The 20,342-nt window shown below is 41.4% G+C and overlaps 1 protein-coding gene across 3 annotated transcripts in view; it reads left to right on the top strand.

The window, feature by feature from the left end:
- GAS6 (growth arrest specific 6) overlaps positions 1–20,342 on the top strand; it is a 102,053-nt gene that overhangs the window by 27,617 nt on the left and 54,094 nt on the right. For all 3 annotated transcript variants that reach the window (XM_075852640.1, XM_075852641.1, XM_075852639.1), the window contains 2 exons: positions 472–496; positions 3,658–3,720. In XM_075852640.1, coding sequence (XP_075708755.1) covers positions 472–496; positions 3,658–3,720 — 88 coding nt within the window. The remainder of the gene's footprint in view (positions 1–471; positions 497–3,657; positions 3,721–20,342) is intronic.

Here is a 20,342-nt window from a genome sequence, read left to right as displayed (position 1 = left end):
CCCATCATAATGTGTAGGGGGAAGTGCTCCAAACATCTTGATGGTTTGTTGTAGATACTGTTAATGTAACTTTATCCTAAAGCGGTAAACATTATGATTCTATGCAGTTAATGACCAAAAATAATTTGCTGTAGACATTATCACAAATTGGTGATGTCCATTTGTATCTGGGAAAAATAAGTGTGTGTATGTATATATATATATGTGTGTGTGTGTGTATGTGTGTGTATATATATATATATATATATATATATATATATATATACACACGTAATATTATTTATTCGTGTGTGTCTCAAAAGTCTTTCGTAGGAACCTTGTGTGAAAGAACCCTCTTTCCAATGAAGGTAGAATTGGGTGGATGAGACCACTTTGCCTTGACTATAGTACAACAATTATTTTTTAGAATAGATTTATAAAACGTATAAATTGACGAATTAATGTTTTTTGTGTTTGTTTTTATTTTAACAGGAATATTTTTATCCCAAATACCTAGGTAAGTGTTAATTGTCTTGTTAGATAATTATTGTTAATTCAGACATGTGAAATCGTAAATGAATACACAAACTTATATTTCATCTTTATTGGAAACTGCCTATGTTGAGTGGGAAGATGGGTAAGCCTATACAAACCAGACGACACTGGGTGTTGTGCGTTTGTGTTCTGGTTTCAGTACAGGTGTGGTGGGTTACTGGAGGTAGTGAAAGGTACAATTGAAATGTTTGACTTTGGCACGGTGCACATGTCCAATTCATGCTTAGTGTTCACAGAACAGGAGTGTCTTAAGGCACATTTATACTGGCCAGCTATCATCATGATTCGCTTGGCGGCTATCACCCAGTGTGAATGCAGGGAAAAGATCACTAATAATTGTGGTGCAATAAGTAAATGCCACTTGTAGTGTCATTTTCATGTGCACTAGCTATTTCTGCCTAGCGTACCGCTCTGCCCTCCGTTCAATGGGGCTCCTCTAGGGGCCTGGAAGAAAAAATCTTCCCCGCCGGCAAAGAGGATCATTATGATGGAAATGTCCATCAGATCCTCTGTAATAGTCTTTTTAGCCACCAATTCATCATTATTCATCATTCATTAGTGGTTTGTAAAATCGTTGTTTGTAAAGTGTCTTTAGATGGAATTGAAGAGTAGTATGAAGCTTAACAAGAAGTCAGTGGTTTATTTTACCAATGCAAGTGAAAGCGCACTATGGTGAAGGTATAGATCCGTGATCTCTAAATCAATAGGGAAAGCCCTATTAAATGTTTCTCCCAATGTGGAGCACCTAACCCTAACTCTAAAGAAGCTCAGCGTGGGGACTGGAAAAAGCATTCCGTAACTCTTGGCCAACACTTTATTCTGTCCAATATTTGTGGTTTGCCTGCTTCCATACCGAACAACTTTGAGCAATCTTAAATCAGTTTGCCATCCCTGCAGTAGAATTGACCAATCTAGCAAGCTAGATTAAAGAACCTGATTTCTTACGCAAAGGGCGCTGGGGTAGGGTACCTTAATTACCCAAGAAAGCTGGAAGTCCCACTTCTTTTTCCCGCACGATTAAATAAAAAAATCAGTTATTGGGGGAAAAATAAGCTTTTGAGTCCCATTGAAATGAATGGGAGGCAGAATTCTGCGGCGGAATCTTCGGCAAAAATTCTGCAGTATGAACAGAGCCTTAAGAAGGGAAGAGTCAGCGCGCACACTATTGACCAACATAGGAGCTGAAGATGAGTGTCGGAGAAGGCTGCGAGCAGCGGCCCCATCAGTGGATAAGTATATGGCATCTGTGTGTTGCCTTCACTGATTATTATGTTATTTTGAATCATTACCTTTCAAAATATATAATATCTGAATAATAATATTTTTATAGATTATTCTCTACTGTCCTATCCTAGTATTCCAGTAAAAATTGTAATTCAAATATTGAGACCGTGACAGGATTGAGAAAATTGGGGTCAAAGTTAGATGGGGTTCACAGAAAATTCAGATAAAGTAAAACAAAATTATTTGAAGTTATATGTGGGTAAATTAGGCCACATAGTGCCAATGTGACCTAGGCTCTATTCACACGACGTGTGTCGGCCGATGAAAATGTCCGTTTTGCATCAGGTTTTTTTTCCCTGTCCGTTTTAAAAACTGATTAATTTAATTTGTCAATTTTTTTTGCCACCGCCCGCCTGTAGAAACTGCCACCGCCCGCCTGTAGAAACTGCTACACACTGCGCCCTGTAGAAATTGCTATTTCCTCCCTATAGACAATGCCACTGTAGGGGACAGCTCCAGGAGAAGTCCCAGACTTCACTGTCCATATATGGACAGAGACGTCATGGACTTCTGGAGGCGTCCCCTTCTCCTGAAGCGAAATCCCCGGCCGCAGCGGCCCGTAGGCCTGTGATTCCGCAAAAGGACAAGTTCCTGACTTCAATGTCCATATATGGACAGTGACTACTCCTGGAGCGGCATCACCGGCCACAGCTGTGTCAGGGACGGCTGTGACCGGAGATTCCGTTTCAGGAGAAGTCACTGTCCGTATATGGACAGTGAAGTCAGGGACGTCTCCTAGAGTGGAATCAACGGCCATTGTGGCCGGGGATTCCGCTTTAGGATTAGGGGACCGCTCCAGAGGCAGAATCCCTGGCAACAGCTCTGGCAACGCAGTGGCCGGGGATTAGGGATTCTGCTCCTACAGGGAGCAAAAAAATCTCCTCCTCCTCACATGCATCACGCACTACTGTGTGGAGGAACGAGAGAGCGATCGGCAAAGTACGGCCGTCACTCGGATCACATCCAAGTGGCAGCTGTGCTTTACTCGGCCCTATAGACTTTTATGGGGACCGGGAGAACGGCCGGCCCAATATAGGGCATGCTCCACCTTTTGACGGCCCGGTTTACCGAGCCATAAGAAAATCGGCCGTGTGATTAGCCCCATTTGGGGTCTATTGTACCTAGTAAGGCTGTGTGATGGCTGGGAATCCCTGTCGTGTGAATAGGGTCTAAGCTGGGAATAATTTTTGAATGTTGCTGCAGTTTTAGGCAAAAAAAAATTGTAAGCAGTTTTTTGAGGGAGTGTTACACTTTAGATCTGTTTTTATTAAGTGGATTGTCCGGTTTCACCAAATAAATGTTTGTAATTTTTATTTTATTTTTTTTTGTGTAATTAAGTTTTATACTATTTTCCAATATATTTTCTGTTTTAATTCCTCACGGTTTTCAAGATCTCTGCTTGTTATGAAGTAGGAATATTCACTCTTTACTTCGAGTGGATAAAATTCTATTCATGGTCATGTAATGGACACATAGGTGTTGGGATCGATCGAAGACACAGCTCTGATGCACAAACTGTAATGAGCTTTGCATCTGTGTGTGAATCACATGACATGACCATGGACAGAATTTTATCCACTAGAAGTAAACCATGAATGGTTCTACTGAAAAATAGCAAGCATAGATCTTTAAAATTTCAAGAAATTAATACAGAAAGTATACTGGAAAAATTGTATAACTTTTAATGATACAAATTTAGCATGACTGTGCTGATACTGGACAACCACTTTAATCTTGCGATATGCAGAGGCCAACCATGCATTCTTTGTTTGTTTGTTTCTATATTTTAAATCGCCATATAGAATTGACCACATAATGTGAAACCTCTCTCTTTTCTAGAATGCATTCGGAAGTATTCGTTTTTAGACCGGAATGATCCGGACCTCTCTACATGCATCCACAGTAAGTAATGTTTGATCTTCAAGAAGCCTTGAAAAATAATGCAACATCTAAAAATTCTAGCCTCGTACAAATCCTTGGTTGCTATGTTAAAGTCCTTTTATATGGGCCAATGATCGGGTGTGCTAAGACTCTTCCCCGATCATTGTCCTGTGTAAACGGGGCATTGGTCAGCTAACAAACACTTGTTTGTCGGCTGATCGGATCTTTTATGCGACGTGTTAACACGGGATGTGCTGTCGACAATATGCAAATATAGGGGCATTAATGATCATTGCTATGTTAACCCCTTCCCGACATCCGCCGTATAATATACGGTGCTGTCCGGCAGGGCTTTCCGCAAAGCGCAGTACCATTACGTTGCGGTGATAGTGCGGGCTCAGTAGCTGAGCCGGCACCATCACCGCCGGGTACCGGCTGTATGTTACAGCTGGCACCCTGATGTAATGGCCAGCACCGGAGCTAGCATCCGATCCGACCAATTATCCAACGTGATTGCTGGGTTGCCGGTGGATGCAATGGTAACCGGAGGCCTAATACTGGCCTTCCGGTCAGCCAGCAACGGAAGCCTCCTATGCCCCGCTCGCCGACGGGGCCTAAAAGGCTTCCGGTACCATCGGCAAGATGGCGCCGGCTCAGCTTCCAGCTCAGAAGCTGAGCCGGCGTCATCAGCAGTGGGTGTCTTCTGTATGTTACAACGGACACCCTGCTGCAATGGAAGGAACCAGAGCTAGCACTGATTTCTGCCATTAACCCCTTGGATGCAGCGATCCAAAGCGATCGCTGCATCTTAGTGGTTTGTAGCAAATCGGCAGCCTGCCACTGCTATTATAACGATGGCCTCCTGTCTGCCATTACGGATTAGGACCCGACCAGAGCCTGATCGGTTTGCAGTCAGTGAACAACTGATGGTTCTAATACATTGCACTACATAGGTAGTGCAATGTATTAGAACATCAATCAAATAGTTGGACCTTCAAGTCCCCTAGTGGGACTAAAGAAAAGTGTAAAAATAAGTTGTATAAAATAAAAGTTTCAAGTAATAAAATAAAACACTATCGCCCTTTTTTCCTTATCAAGTCATTTATTAGTGAAAAAAATAAAATAAAACCATACATATTTGGTATCGCCGCGTCCATAATGAGCTGAACTATGAAAATATTATGTTTTGTCCCGTGCAGTGAACGCCGTAAAAAAACGAAAAACTAATGCCAGAATTGCTGTGTTTTTTTTTTTTTTTGTCACTTTTTCTTCCAAGAACTGAAATAAAAAGTGATTAAAAAGGTACCTATAAAAACTATAGCTTGTCTCGCAAAAAACGGAATCTTACTGACCCGCAGAATAAAGTTAAAGGGAACCTGTCACCAGGATTTCACCTTTTGAACGTTACTTATCCCTCACTGGCTGCTGCTATCAAAAGTTAATTGCCGTTATCCTCTCTCCTAAACTCCTCCTCCGACTGTAAATAACGGTCTGCAAACATTTCGCACCTTTTATCGTAATAATCTGATGTCCCTTTGTGCGCACACCCCAGGTGAGGACATTCATGCACAAGCACAGGATTTTGTGAGACTAGGAGCTGTAAATCAAAAGTAAGGAGGCGGGGTCAACTCGGAAAGACTTGAGGAAGGAAGATATGACTCTTATGCTCATTAGCATACGGTGTGGGAACACTAAAAAACTGAATACTAAAGCTACAGAGCCGACTAAGAAGACAATTATTGGTTATATAGAAATGATTTTTCACCCACTACTACCAGGTATTGCTGGTTTAATAGGTGAAATGCTGGTGACAGGTTCCCTTTAACATGTAATTTAAGACGCGTAGTGAACGCTTTATAAAAAAAAAATCGTTGACAGAATTGCTGTTTTTTGATAATCTTGCCTCCCAAAAAAAAGGATAACAAGTGAACAAAAAGTCGCATGTACCCCAAAATGGTACAAATAACTACTGCTCGTCCCACAAAAAAACTGCCCTCATACCACTACATCTATGAAAAAATTAAATAAGTTAAGGCTCCAATAAGTCAGGAAAGAAAAATATGCAGTTGTGCAGGCCCGAGGGGAACATTTCTTTTGTTTCAAGTGGCGATTTGTCAAGGCCCTAAAATTAGGGAACCAGGAAGGGTAGGGCCTATATCTGCTGGAAGCGAGGGCGCCCGTATTATACCAGTACAATGCTTTCCCAGCAAAATTCCCCAAACTGCAAAGGTGCGAATTGTGGACCAAAAGGGGGACAAGTAAGGACATTTATCAGTGCGACACTGGCCTGCGCATAAAGGATTGCTTCAAAGCGTAACACATATTTATTATTATACCACCTGACTATGCCCCTGATGTGCTCTGCCCAGCTCGCATATGCCCCCACATTATAAACTGCCCCCACATTATAAACTGAAATACCAGTAAAACTCCAAACAAAACTACCACCAAGCAAAATCCACGCTCCAAAAGCTAAATGGCGCTCCTTCCCTTCTGAGCCCCACAGTGTGCCCAAACAGCAGTTTATTTCCACATACAAAATCCACTATGTGCTCCTTTGCTTCTGAGGCCGGTACTTCAGTCTATTAGCAAACTAGGGCCACATGTGGGATATTTCTAAAAACTGCAGAATCAGGGCAATAAATATGGAGTTGCATTTCTCTGGTAAAACCTTCTGTTTTACAATTTTTTTTTTATTAAAGATGAATTTCTGCAAAAAAAAAATGACATTTATAAATTTCACCTTTACTTTGCTTTAATTCATGTGAAACGTCTAAAGGGTTAAGAAAATCTCTAAATGCTGTTTTGAATACTTTGGGGGTGAAGTTTTCAAAATGGGGTGACTTATTGGGGGATTCTAATATATAAGGCCCTCAAAGCCACTTCACAAATGAACTAGCCCCTGTAAAAATAGCCTTTTTACATTTTCTTGAAAATGTGAGAAATTGCTGCTAAAGTTCTAAGCCTTGTAACATCCTAGAAAATAAAACTATATTCAAAAAACTATGCCAATCTAAAGTAGACACATGTGGATGTTAATTAGCAACAATTTTTTGTGGTATAACTGCCTGTCTTACACGCAGATACATTTAAAATTAGAAAAATGCTAATTTTTGCAATTTTTCACAATTAAATATTGAATGTAACAAAGTCCAATGTGTCACGAGAAAACAATCTCAGAATCGCTTGGATATGTGAAAGCATTCCGACGTCATTACCACATAAAGTGAAACATGTCAGATTTGAAAAATGAGGCTTTGTCAGGAAGGTCAAAATTGGCCAAAGCAGGAAGGGGTTAAAATGTAGCAAACGAGTGCCGATCAACCTGCTGTATTGTCGATCAGCGCACTTTTACCAGGCATAACATCTGCCCATGTAGAAGGGCCCTTACTCTCATGTTTTTGTTTTATCTAAGTTTTACAACCTTTTTCATCTAAAAAATATTAAATTTAATGCTCATTTGTTGTGGCATTTTAGTATGCATCAAATACATGTGTGTTGTTTGCATGTTATGGGTCCATTCTCTTCCCATTAAAAAACTGATACAAGTGATGAATTGGTTTATAGGCTTTTAACCTCTGTAACTAAGCCTATTTTAGCGTAAAGGCCTGCAAGAATTGATTTTCGTTTTTGTGTCGTCCTATTCGAGAGTCATAAGTTGTTTTTTTTGGGGGTTTTTTTCAGCATTGTTTTTTGCCAGATGAGTTGTATTTCTCAATGGCACTATTTTGGGATACATATAACTCCTTTAACTTTTACTAACTCTTTCTAGGGGTAATGAAAAACAAAAATCATAGCAATTCTGTCTTTTTTTATTTTTTGTGTTTTAAATTTACGCCGTTCACCGTGTGGTGCAAATAACCATTATTCTATAGGTTGGTACAAATAAGGCGATACCAAATATGTATAGATTTTTATGTTTTACCACTTTTTGAAGAAAAGTGTTTTTTGTTTTTTTTGTGCAAATAAGTTTGTTTTTGCATCACCGCATTCCAATAGCCATAACTTTAACTTTTTTTTCTGTCACTGTAGTTATATGTAGGCTAGTTTGTTGCTGGATGAGCTGTAGTTTTTATTGGTATCATTTTGAGGTATGTGGGACTTCTGATTAACTTTTATTTACTTTTTGGAGGGGGTGTGGTAAAATAAAGCAATTCCCCCGTTTGTTGTGTTTTCGTTGCTTTATTTGTTACGCCGTTGATCCCCTGGCGTATATAATGTGGAAACTTTATTTTTTGGGTCGTTATGATCGCGGCAATAAAAATATGTATGTATGTGTGTGTGTACAGTTTAAATAATAGTTTTGTTATTCTATAAAATACTAAGTACAATCTCTTATATGCTCAGATTGGTGTCCCTCACCATTTACACGTTGCTGTAATCTAGTTTTTACACTCACTCTTTGGCACAAAGTTCTTTTATTGGCGTTAATTAATGACTCGCCGCTAAAGCACAGTGAGGACGGCTCCATCTTGCTGAAAATAGAAGTCTTGATTTTCATGCTCCAACTGCAATTGTGGTATTACATTTTCTTGGAGCATAAGGTACAGGTCTGAGGTAACCATTGCATTGTATAAGATAGGTCCAAATACCCATTTACATGAAAAGGCCGCCAAAACTGTAACTCCAGGGTGATTCAATTGTTCTTCAATTGTTGTGCCTATTAACAACAATATCAACTTATTCACACCCCCTGTATGTATGTGTGTTAGTTTGTATCTATCTATCTATCTATCTATCTATCTATCTATCTATCTATCTATCTATCTATCTATCTATCTATCTATCTATCTATCTATCTATCTATCTATCTATCTATCTATCTATCTATCTATCTATCTATCTATCCACATATAGAAGGGGTGGAGACACACATGTCCAGTAAATGTTAGATCCATTAGTGTAACCCTTTATTTTCATTACTTCATTCATTATTGAATCTATCCTATCGAATCCTTGGTGGGTATATAAGGTGTGCGATAAGCTGTCTGAACACACATCACTTGTTCTTGCCATAGGTAAAAGGGGCGATTTATCAGAATTGCAAAAATGGATGATTATTGGCTTTCGGGCCAAGGCTGGCAGTATTTCTCAAACAGAGCAGTTTGTAAACTGTTTGCGCGCTGCTGTGGTGAAAGTGAATTTTTTCTTGGCATTACTTTTCATAGAAGAAAAAGTTTTATTCATAACTGCACGTTTTAATAAACTATGAACATTTATTTACAATTTATTTAGTCCCTCTAGGGGACCTCACAAGCCTCGGTGAACTCTGTCCAACCACTTAAATGCTGCGGTTGCTATTGACTGCAGCAGTTAAGGAGTTAAATGGCTTCCAATCTCGGTCGTAGAGGTTAACGTCGGGCTTCCACGATGATCGATCGGGCAGAGCCAAACGGAACTGTGCGCCATGGTGGCTTAATGTAAGCCAAACCATGATGTACAGTCATGTCATGGTGGCTTATGGCGTTAAATGATGATGATGATGATATACTGACTACATGCTGACAAAACACAAAATTTAAAAAAATCAATATGTAAATACATTAACTATACAAGGTTTTTGTACGTATTTTGAGCCATACTTCAATATACTTGGGGCAATTATGCGTTTCACTTGGTCTGAAACATTAGTTGATCCAAAAGGCAGTGTTAATTATTTGTAGAAGTCCAAACTTCTTTATGTAATTGTTGTTATAAGTGGACTCACTTACATCAGATATTCTGTTGATATTGGAATCTGCTCAATATTTACTTGTAAAAGCTCATTCAGCAAATATCTCACATTCCACTCTGATTCACCAGTTCCTTCCTCCTTTTCCCGAAACTCGTACGGCTGCAAGATAAGACTTCCAATCAGCACTTGTTGACTGCAAAGAGGCTGCACCTGTCAAGAGATCAGCTTTTCTACTGAAAAAGAAACCTACGCTTTCTAGATGTTTCTTCTTCTAAATTATAAATAAGTAAAATGCACACACTGCCTGAATAAATGTATCAAAGGGGTTGTCCAGCGAGGGTTACCCCTAACCAAAAGCTGCTGGCGCCTTCACAGGAATGTAGCAATGGCAGCAACCCCTCTCTAGATGATGCACCTCAGTAGGGCATATGGAAAGGAGATCTCCTGGGTGACAACCCAAGTAATGACTTACTGCCATAGCATAGAGGTCCCACATACTCCAATTTTATTCTACGCTCACGTGGCAAATAATGGACCGACATAGGGAACCGCTCTCCTCATTTTTGCCACAGCATTTAAGTGGTTAAACGGCTGGAATCAGAGTCATCTCCGATCCCAATTGTTGCAGTGAGAGGCTTGGTTCACACAACCTATTCAACCTTTCAAACTTCTTTTTATTTAAATTATTTTAACTTTTTGAGATATAGCTGCTTTGCATCCTGTATACAGAGCAGCTGTATCTAGCGCTTAAACCTGAATCTGTCAGGTCCGTGGGACTGACTGGTTCTGTGTCAGCTGGTCCTGCGAGTCTTCGACACGCAGGTTCGAGCTGCTATCGATCACATCTAGGGTTGTCCCAATACTAGAATTTGGACTTCGATACCGATACTTTGTGTAGTATTGCGATTTTCTATATCAAAACGATACTTTGCCAACAGTAATAGAAAAAAAAAAAAAAAAGTTACTTCCACTTTCTGATGTAAGGCACGTGGTGTGATTACTATTAGGCTGGGTTCACACAACCTATTTTCAGACGTAAACGAGGCGTATTATACCTCATTTTACGTCTGAAAATAGGGCTACAATACGTCGGCAAACATCTGCCCATTCATTTGAATGGGTTTGCTGACGTACTGTGCAGATGACCTGTCATTTACGTGTCGTCGTTTGACAGCTGTCAAACGACGACGCGTAAAAATACAGCCTCGTCAAAAGAAGTGCAGGACACTTCTTTCAGACGTAATTTGAGCCGTTCTTCATTGAACTTAATGAAGCACAGCTCAAGATTTACGGCTGTCAGAGAAGCCTCGCAAAATGCGAGGAGGAGCATTTACGTCTGAAACGAGGCAGCTGGTTTCTCCTTTTCACACGTAAATGCCTGCTATCGTTTGCACATACCCTTAATGTGAGGCACATTCAAAATTCATTAACCCATTATGACTGAGAAACATGATGGGGTTAACTACGATTGTGAGGCACATGGAGGTTAAATTCATCACACCTCGTGCCTCACAAGTGAAAAAGCCGTTTTTATTTTTTTACAGCGTAGATATCATAAATTACGCAAAAAAATAGTTCAGGTTTTTACGACCACGCCAATACCGAATGTGTATATTTTATGTATTGAGACTTATTTTAATGTTTATTGTAAAAAATGTGTATTTTTATTTAACATTACTTTTGTTTTTACTTTTTTTATTTTTAAACTTTAATGTACATGGCATATATCTATAGGCCAGTACATTAGCCTGTGTACGGAGTGTACATGGGCAGTTGTTAGGTCATACTCCGGTATCTCCTAACAGGAAATATGGTAAGACAGCGCTCGGGCCCTTCATTGGACCCTGGGCTGTCTGCCCATGTATGGCATCCCCCTTCTCGTTTTCCCCTTGAATGCTGCGGTCAGCTTTGATCGCAGCATTCAGGGGAATAGCGGCGGAGATGAGAGCTTTCTCTGATTTCCTCCGACGTTAGAGCGGGGCTGCGGCTGTGTAGTCATTGACTGACTCGCTCCTGACAACAAGTGCGTGCGCGGTTAGCCTGAAGTGATGCGGCCGGCGCTTCACTAATGAGCTGCGGCGCCGCCACTGAAGACAGAACATGGGGGTGTTTTGCAGCGCGTCCGCCATGTTCGGTCTCATTAGTGCGGCGATGATCGCATCATATCCTGCTGACCACGCACCCTTGTCAGGACTCCCGAGCGGGGCAATGGCTGTATCACACATGTATCACACAGCCGCAGCCCCGCCCTCATACATTCATGTGTTACAATGCTAATCTGCGAGGCCGCACAGCTTAGTATCGAAATACATGAAATAACAGTATCGAACCATTTGAGGGTGCACGGTATCGAAACCGTATCGACGTTTCGATGCATCGTGCATCCCTAATCACATCTAAGTTTATAACTTAGATGTGATGGATTACAGGTGGATCCTGTGTGTCAGAGACGCCCAGGAGCTGCTGTCACTGAACCCCTCACTCCCGCGGACCAGACCGATTCAGGTCTTAGGGCTAGATAGGACAAAGCAGCTGTATCTCAAAGTAAAAAATAATTTTTAAAGTATTTTGAAAGTTGCACCAATCAGATTTTTATTTAAAAAAGAAAAAAAAGAATTTTTTTTAAAGGTCTACATAGCCTTTAACGAGGATTTCCACTCAAAACATTAATATTGTCATATACTAGTAAATCAGATGTTCTAGAGACATAGCCAAAGTTTGATTATTATGTTTGAAGTAGTTCCAGAGTGATATTTTGCTGCTATATTTTTCACCAGTGACAACATAAAGCTGAATGGACGTTGAACTGTGATTTTGTCTGCATTTTCTGATAGTAACAGAGGGACAGTTTAACATCAGTTGCCGAGACACTAATGCAAAAGTTAAATCCCACTTGGCTACACGTCCTGTTGTCACATTTGTAAAAATGGTGGTCACAACTTGGAGGTATTGCCATTTACTGTTAAGTAAATAAAAAAATTACTGTCACACTTAGGGTATGTTCACACGCAGTGGTTTCAGATGTAATTCGGGCGTTTTACGCCTCGAATTACACCTGAAAAAACGCCCCTAATACGCCTACAAACATCTGCCCATTGCTTTCAATGGGAATTACTATGTTCTGTTCCCAAATACGACGCGTAAAATGACGGCTCGTCCAAAGAAGTGCAGGACACTTCTTGGGAAGTTTTTGGAGGCGTTTTTCATTGACTCCATTGAAAAACAGCTCCAAAAACAGCCATAAAATACGCTGCGAAAAACGCGAGTTGCTACAAAAATGTCTGAAAATCAGGAGCTGTTTTCAGGCGAAAACAGCTCCGTAATTTCAGACGTATTTTGCTACTGCGTGTGAACATACCCTCAATATACAGTTCAATCTGTAAGCAGCATGTTATAGAGCAGGATTTGCTGAACAGGATGGTATATAGTTTAGAGGAAAAAGATTAATTTAAAACTTGTCATTTATTAACCCCTTCACAACTGCCATACGGCTATATACGTTATAACTGCCGATGCCCCGTGCAGTTAGCACGTGTATAAACGTTGACAGCCTTGAAGGGGTTTAATGAGTGCAGCGCTGCTTCAGTGTGAGCAGCACTGCACTTTCATGTCGGCCGGGGCTCTGAGAGCCCCGGAATACACCCCCCACTGTAGATTGTGCCACCCACAACCCCCTGTGGGTAGCGCAAAACCTTCTGTAGATAGCGCCACCTAAGCTCCCTCCAGCATCGGGATTCCCCATCTAGGATTGCCTGCTGTCTATTAATCTTTTTCAGCTAGCAATAAGACAACCCCTTTACTGTATTAAACATATTGCTGTGGAGTACAATTTTGCTTGTAAATGATTCTGTAGAATTCTTCCACATGATCACTCTCTCCGCTAGCTCATCATAACTGGCTGTGTTGCAAACAGTTAATCACTTCCCAGCACTGAAAACATTTCTGGGCCTGTGCCCAGTCAATTGTTCATGCAGTACAATAAAATACAAAGGTGATTAGCTAGTTTTTGTTTTTATATACATATTTTGCACTGAATTTCACAGCCTATATTTTTCCAGCAAATGACAGTGTTTACAAGATCTTCTTGATCTTTTGTACCTCTCTGGCCTCCTAGACACGAGAGATTTACTAAGACAAATATGTTAGAATTCTGTTGCAAAGAACTCCTAAAAAGCACATGGCACATGCTGAATTATGTATTTTAGAAACCTTTCACACCTACTCGACGGTTTTGAAAAGGAGAGTTCTAGGCCATTATTTGGACATTTTCCACAATGAGAAATGAGTGTAAGAAATAAGTGGTGTAGTTGCCCATAGTAATGTAACGCATTCGGTTTCTGCTTTCAGTTTCCTAAGGATCTCTCCTAAGAGGGCTGCAATCAGATTGTCTGATATGGGCAACTACTCCACTTTTACCTTGCACTGATTTTGCGAGGTCTCCTCCAGTATCTCTTGAAGTGTCACTATAAATTTTAAAAAAAATTGACCAAAAATGTAAAGTTTTGATTTGGTATGGGTCTGGTTGTTGAGACCCTTGCTGATAACTGCAACAAAGGGTCAGAAGCACTCAATGGAACGCTGTGCCCCTTAACCCTGCCTCTACCGGACAAAATAACAGACTATCGTCGTACGGGCCATAGACTTTTTATGAGCCGTTACACCGTTCTGCTTGGCTCACCCAGGAGATTTAGACAGTCAATTGGAGTTCCAGCAATTGGTGGGGTACTCTGCACCCAGACCCCCACAGTAACATGCCAAAATTATTATTATTTTTTTTAAACGGCAGATACAATTGAACTGCAAAATAGCATAGGAAGCTTTTACCAAATTTACAATTCAATTGCAGCAGTTTTTTAACCGCTTCCAATCCCTCTGGAAAATATATTTAACAGGTAAAATTTTGATATTTGTGTTACCCTTTGATGTGGTGAAGAAATGGAATACTGAGTGACCGGTCCGACCTGTGGTGCAGACTGACTTACCATGCTGCTTTTTACAAATGTACCTCGGATACCTCTGGGGCACACATGGGGCGGGGGGGGGGGGGTCCAGTTATCTGAAAACCCGCCCTGAGTCAAGGGCCAGAAGGCCCTTACATACTATGAGACCAAAGGCGTTGCAAGCGTCCGGGACCCAAGCCCCAGATATGTGGCCCATTTCCCCCGGCCGACTGCCTTATTCATTAATATCTGCGTCCTCACGACACAGATACAATTGATGGCTATCCGCTGTCATTCACTAGGGTACGGGCCACGTTAGGCCTGCAGCCTGTAAGGTGCTGGAACGCGATCCCTGCACAGACTAGCATGATGTCGTCACTGGATTGCCTGAGCATACGCAAGGGCCTGTCTCGGCACCTTATAGGCTGCAGCACTGCGTAGACTGAGACTGGTGCTCCGTTCTTCATGAGAACGAGGCTAAGTGAGTATAATTGTTTGGGGGGGGTGTAAAGGGAAGTGTCCCCATATATATATATATATATATGTGTACGGTGTGTGTGTATGTGTGTATATATATATATATATATATATATATATATATATAATTTTGTATCATGAGCCAGGGCTGTAACAACAACAGCCCTGGTCATGAATGTTGTTGTAAGCGAAGCAGGACAATTCGCATAGCCCTGCTTTGTTTGGAAACCATGGAGACAAGGGATAGTTATCCCCTGTCTCCATTTCAAGTCTCCCGCGGGCACGGACTGTCTCATGCGGGCGCTCATGAGTCGGCTGGTGATAGATTATCACCATGCCGACGCATGCTAGCCGGGGGCAAGCGCCACATCCCCCGCTGCGAGCGTACCGACAGGGTTAAATAGCCCTGCGTCGGTACGCTCAGGGGCCGAAGCTAGCTGGAGCTAGCAGAAGACGATCAGCTGAGAGCTGACTGCCTCCCACACCATCACAACCCGGCTCACCTCTCTCTCCTCCAAAGACCTGGGCTCCTGCTTCTGCCTCTGCTCCACCAAAGTCACGCTAAGTATCAAGTGTAGCAGCAGCTACACTTAACCCTGTCTCTCCCTGTCTCCTCCTGCTGTAATACTTGCTTCCCTGAGTTAACCCCTTGCTCTCCCTGAGTACTGTCCCTGAGTTAACCCCTTGCTCTCCCTGAGTACTGTCCCTACTCCCCCTGAGCAAGTTAACCCTTGCTTCCCGGAGTCCCTGAGTTAACCCCTTGCTCTCCTTGAGTATTGTCCCTACTGTCCCAGAGTTAACCCTTGCTTTTCTGAGTAACCCTGTGTTCCCTAAGTTCACCCTTGCTGCCCTAAGTACCCTGCAGTGACCCTTGACCTGCACATCCCCAGGTACACAGAAACCCATTCCCCTTGTTCCTCCTTATCCCGTATTAACCCTTAGTGTATAGGGAAAGTTATATTAGGAGGGAGTGGGATAGAGATAGTGAGCGTGTGAGAATCATAAGTAACTTATGTGTATTGTGTTGTAACGTAACTGTATTCTGTGTGTGTTTAGGTAAGTGGGTGGCGGTATAATTAGGAGTATACCGTGTTTATACTGTACTGTGATTAGTTACTGTAATTTATATATGAGAGTGATTACTGTATGTTAATAAATATTACCTTTATTTACTATACGGTCTTATTCCCTTGAGTAGCCGCTAAAGCAATTATACGCTAGTATAAGGAAAAGGTAGGGGAACTAGGCATAACCCTAGTGACCCTGTTTATAAAGGCGGTAGTAATAGTGGGTGTCACTAACAAGTGAATCCCGCTATTACCCCACCCCCTTTAACACGGGGGCACGATCTATGGCACTATTTACAGGGGGTACTGTGGCAATATCTACATGGGCTGTGTGTCACTATCTATAGGGGGCTGTCTGGGGAACTTTCTACAAGGGGCACTGTCTACACTGGTTTTTACGCTACCAGCACATACCCACTAGCCTAGCCTTTTTTTTTTTTATTATTAGAGTTTGTAATAAAAAGGGCTAGGCTGGTGAATAAGTGCAGACCAATACTCGTAGCATAAAAACAAGAGAGTAGCGGGAGTGTGGTGCAAATAACTTTTTTTGGAAAAGTATGCTTTGGAAACACTCCTTTTAAAAATCCTGCATTTGCCCCTGACCTCAGATATTATTTTTTTTTCTGTCAGTCCTTGTTTTGAAATCTAGTGCTTAGATGGTCATGTAAGTAAAGATAATCATTAGAGATGCAACTGTCTACATATTTTGTTAATGATTAGTCCCATGTCTGTGGTACTAAAAAGACTGTAGTTTCCATTAGTCATAACCAATCAGGGGATTGGATTTCTTTAAAAATTTTGGGCTGTGTTCCTGGATGTTCTCTACCTAAAAGGCTGCATTCACACAGGCACCATGGAAGCCATTGGTGCACTAGCTCCCATTCTGATCCTGGTGTTGCGTCCGTAATCCAGGTGCAAACAAATATGTCTTACACCCTTGTGAATGTGGCCTAACCCATAAAAATTTTATATGCTTCTATGACTCCAATAATCCAAAATATTTGATAATCCGGTGCCCATCAGATCCGAATGATACCACATTACAGGAATTTTACTGGAATATCAAATATTTACACAAATACATTTTAACCATTCTGAATTTGTGCTATATTTATTATTTATTTTGCCAAAGTGGTGGTAAATTTTATATAATGAAACTAAATTAGTTAAATTTTTTTAGATTTTTCAAAGTTGGTCACGGGGCAGGGGATGGAATGACATAGTAGACAAATGGATACTCACTGCCTGAAGTAACCACTGCTCCAGCGCTGAGGTGCCATCCTCCGCCACTCCGGTCCCAGAAGATCCTGCAGCAGTCACGGGCCGCTGCAGCCATTCGCTGGCCTCAGCAATAATGTGCTGTTCATAGCAGCATCACCGTTGAGGCTGGCGATTGGCGGCAGCGGCACATGACCACTGCAGGATATTTCTGGACCAGAACGGCGGCTAAAAGGACCTCCGTGCTGTAGAGGGAGGCACTGCAGGGGTTGAGTATCTGTTTGCTTTCTCTGTAATTGCATCCCCTGCCAGGCTGGCATTTTTGTAAAATCCCGGATTAACTCAGGAAATATAATAAATTCATAATCAAATTACTAATGTCAACTCAGCATCTCACCACTTAGGCTGCTGTGATGCTGTTGTCCCCTGGAGACCCACGTTCTTGTTGTTGTTTTTTTGTTAAAAAAAAAATATCATTAGCAGGGGATTCAAGATCATTTATAAGTGCCCACACTTTATGGTGAATGCGTATAGTCCTAGTTTCACAGTTTTTTAAATAATGAAACAACCTTTAATATGGCATATTACAATAGTTTGGCAAAAAGACAATTTCTTTAAAGCTGGGGTGACTCAATCTTGCGTGCTTTGTCACCGCTAAATCACGTACAATAATACATGCTTACAGACTTGAAATATACAGTATAGCTAATGCAAAGCTTTCATGTGACTAAGAATGTCAGGGTTTGCTTTGGATTCAGTTTAATGCACCTGGTGTGCATAATTTGTTCCCCCATTGTATTTTTCTATCTCACCCTCTCAACACCCTCTTATTTTCTATTGTGATTAATATGTGATAATAGCATGTTATGTCTCTGTACAACTTTAAGTTGATACTCCCATATCTTTAGACATGCCTGCACGTGCCCAGGTTGACCCTGTTTATACAACAAAATCGAAATTTCTTTGTCTTCTTCCTTCTATTTAACATTACATTGCAGCAAAACTTGAAATTCCAGTCCTTTCATCAATGATGATTCTACATATGAAATCAATGCTGCAATTATATTGTAAAGATGAAACAATGTAATCACATGGCTCGCTTGAAGGAAGCGCAGGGCTTTTTCTAAAAAGCAACTTGACTCGATGGTATAGAGTGCCTTCCAGATTGCATGCAATGATTCCTGCGGTCTCACCGCTGTGTTGGAGATGTGGAGACCAGGTGGGCACGATTTTACATATCTTCTGGGAGTGCCCACTGCTGACAGGTTTCTGGTCGGAGGTGTGGCGCATCTCCTCCAAATTCACGGATTTCCTCCTCCCGCGTACGCCGTCCTTTTTCCTGCTCCATCTGAGCGGAGGCTCCATTATCTACGTACCGACGCTTGGTAGTTCGCCACCAGGTGAACACAGCTAGAGTGTGTATTCCTGCGCTGTGGAGACAAACGTGCCCTCCATCGATTGGTATGTTGTTCGGTAAGATCCAGGAGATTATGAGAATGGAGGATCTCACGGCATGCATGAGAGGGACCCATGCTAAATTCCTCAAAACTTGGTATAACTGGGTCAGATTCCAATCTTCTGTCGGGTTCAGGAATATTGTGGCTTCATGAATATAATCCTGAGGCAAAGGGGGCATTGTTAGTTTTCTTCCCTCCCTTTCCTCTCTCTGTCTCATCTTCTTCTTCTTTTTTGCTTTACTCCCTCTCTCTCTGATATGTCTATCCATGGATCTTTGTGCATGGCTGCGGGTTCAGGATGCATAGGGCGTCCGTTTCAATTACTGTATCAGATGTGCGTTATTATTCATTTTGCACTTAATGTGAAATTATACTGGCCTGCGAGCCGATGTTTGTGCTGCAGATGTTTGCATTATCGTGTCTTGTTTTGTGGAAAACGGAAAACAAAAGCATTTATAAAAAATAAAAAGCAACTTGAGCAAGGACTTTGTAAATATGTATTTCAGCATTGCAATTTCTACCCAAACGTTTGTCATATATTAGTAAATCAAAAGTTAGGCTTCGTTCACATCTGAGTCAGGGCTCTGTTCCGTCGTAGCTTTCCGGCGGAACAAAGCCCTGTCTGACACAATATGAAACCGTAGGTTTCCGTTTCCATCACTATTGATTTCAATGGGGACGGATCTAGTGCCAATGGTTTCAGTTTGTCTGTTGTGCAAGGGTTCCATCATTTTGACCGGATGAGTAGCTTAGTCGACTGAACAGAGCCCTGACGCAGATGTGAACGAAGCCTTCGATAAGTAGCCAAAATGTGGTAATTATTTTTGCTATTTTTTTACTCCGTTTTGAGAGGCCATGCTTACAAAAGTGTCAACCAGATGTGCATCCATATTGGTTGTCACTTTTGAATTGTCTTCTCAAAATGATGGTTAAACTGATATCACTATGCAAGTGATACAACATCCTGACAGGATGACAGTTTGTCCTGTTCTGAGAAGCTAATTCAGGAGTGACAACCAATATGGTGACACTTCCTGTTGTCACTTATGAAAAAATGTCCACTGTAACTAGATAGAAATTAGAGGAAGTTCGGTAATTGTGTTTGTTTGCCATACATATTGCCATTTTTCTGATTTACTAATATATGGTCCAGGTAAAATGAAAGCAAATATTTATACCGTAGATAATATTTACTAGCTGTGCCTGCGACTTCATGCGCGCAGACCACATAAACGGCATCGGTACATTTTTTCAAAGTATACTACTAACCTTGGACCATACTCAAAACAAAGTGGGAAAAAAACCCAAAGACCCTAAACAAACTTCAATTAAAAATAGTTTTTCTTTCAGTAGTCAGGTTCACTACGACAACGCTTCCCTGTAAACAATGTTCGCAGTAGAACCACCAGGGATGTGTGCATAAAGATTGGTGGAGTTGCTAACACGGGAGAGAGCCACATAGAGCTGGCCATGTGCAAAGCAGCTGATGCTGAGGTCCACGCCCGCAAAACGCAGCATTTGGCCCTGCGCTTTGTTGATGGTCGTAGCGTAACATAAGCTGACGGGAAACTGTACACGTTTAAAACTGAAGGGAAAATTATTTGGAATGAGGGGGACTCGGGGTATAAAAACTCTATCACCTGCGCCGCATCCTGTTAAAATCTCAGCTTCTCTCAGGTTTTGCTGTAGATTTGTGATTTTTTTTTTTTTTAGTCTGGTGCCGTTTACATAGTTTTGGTGGGCTTGAATTTCTAAGGAGAATTATGGGGACGCCGACTTTTAAATTAATTTTTGTGTGACGGAAGACTGG

Source organism: Rhinoderma darwinii, chromosome 2 (genome assembly GCF_050947455.1).
Source record: "Rhinoderma darwinii isolate aRhiDar2 chromosome 2, aRhiDar2.hap1, whole genome shotgun sequence".
NCBI lineage: Eukaryota > Metazoa > Chordata > Amphibia > Anura > Rhinodermatidae > Rhinoderma > Rhinoderma darwinii.
This window is presented reverse-complemented; position numbering and strand designations above follow the sequence as displayed.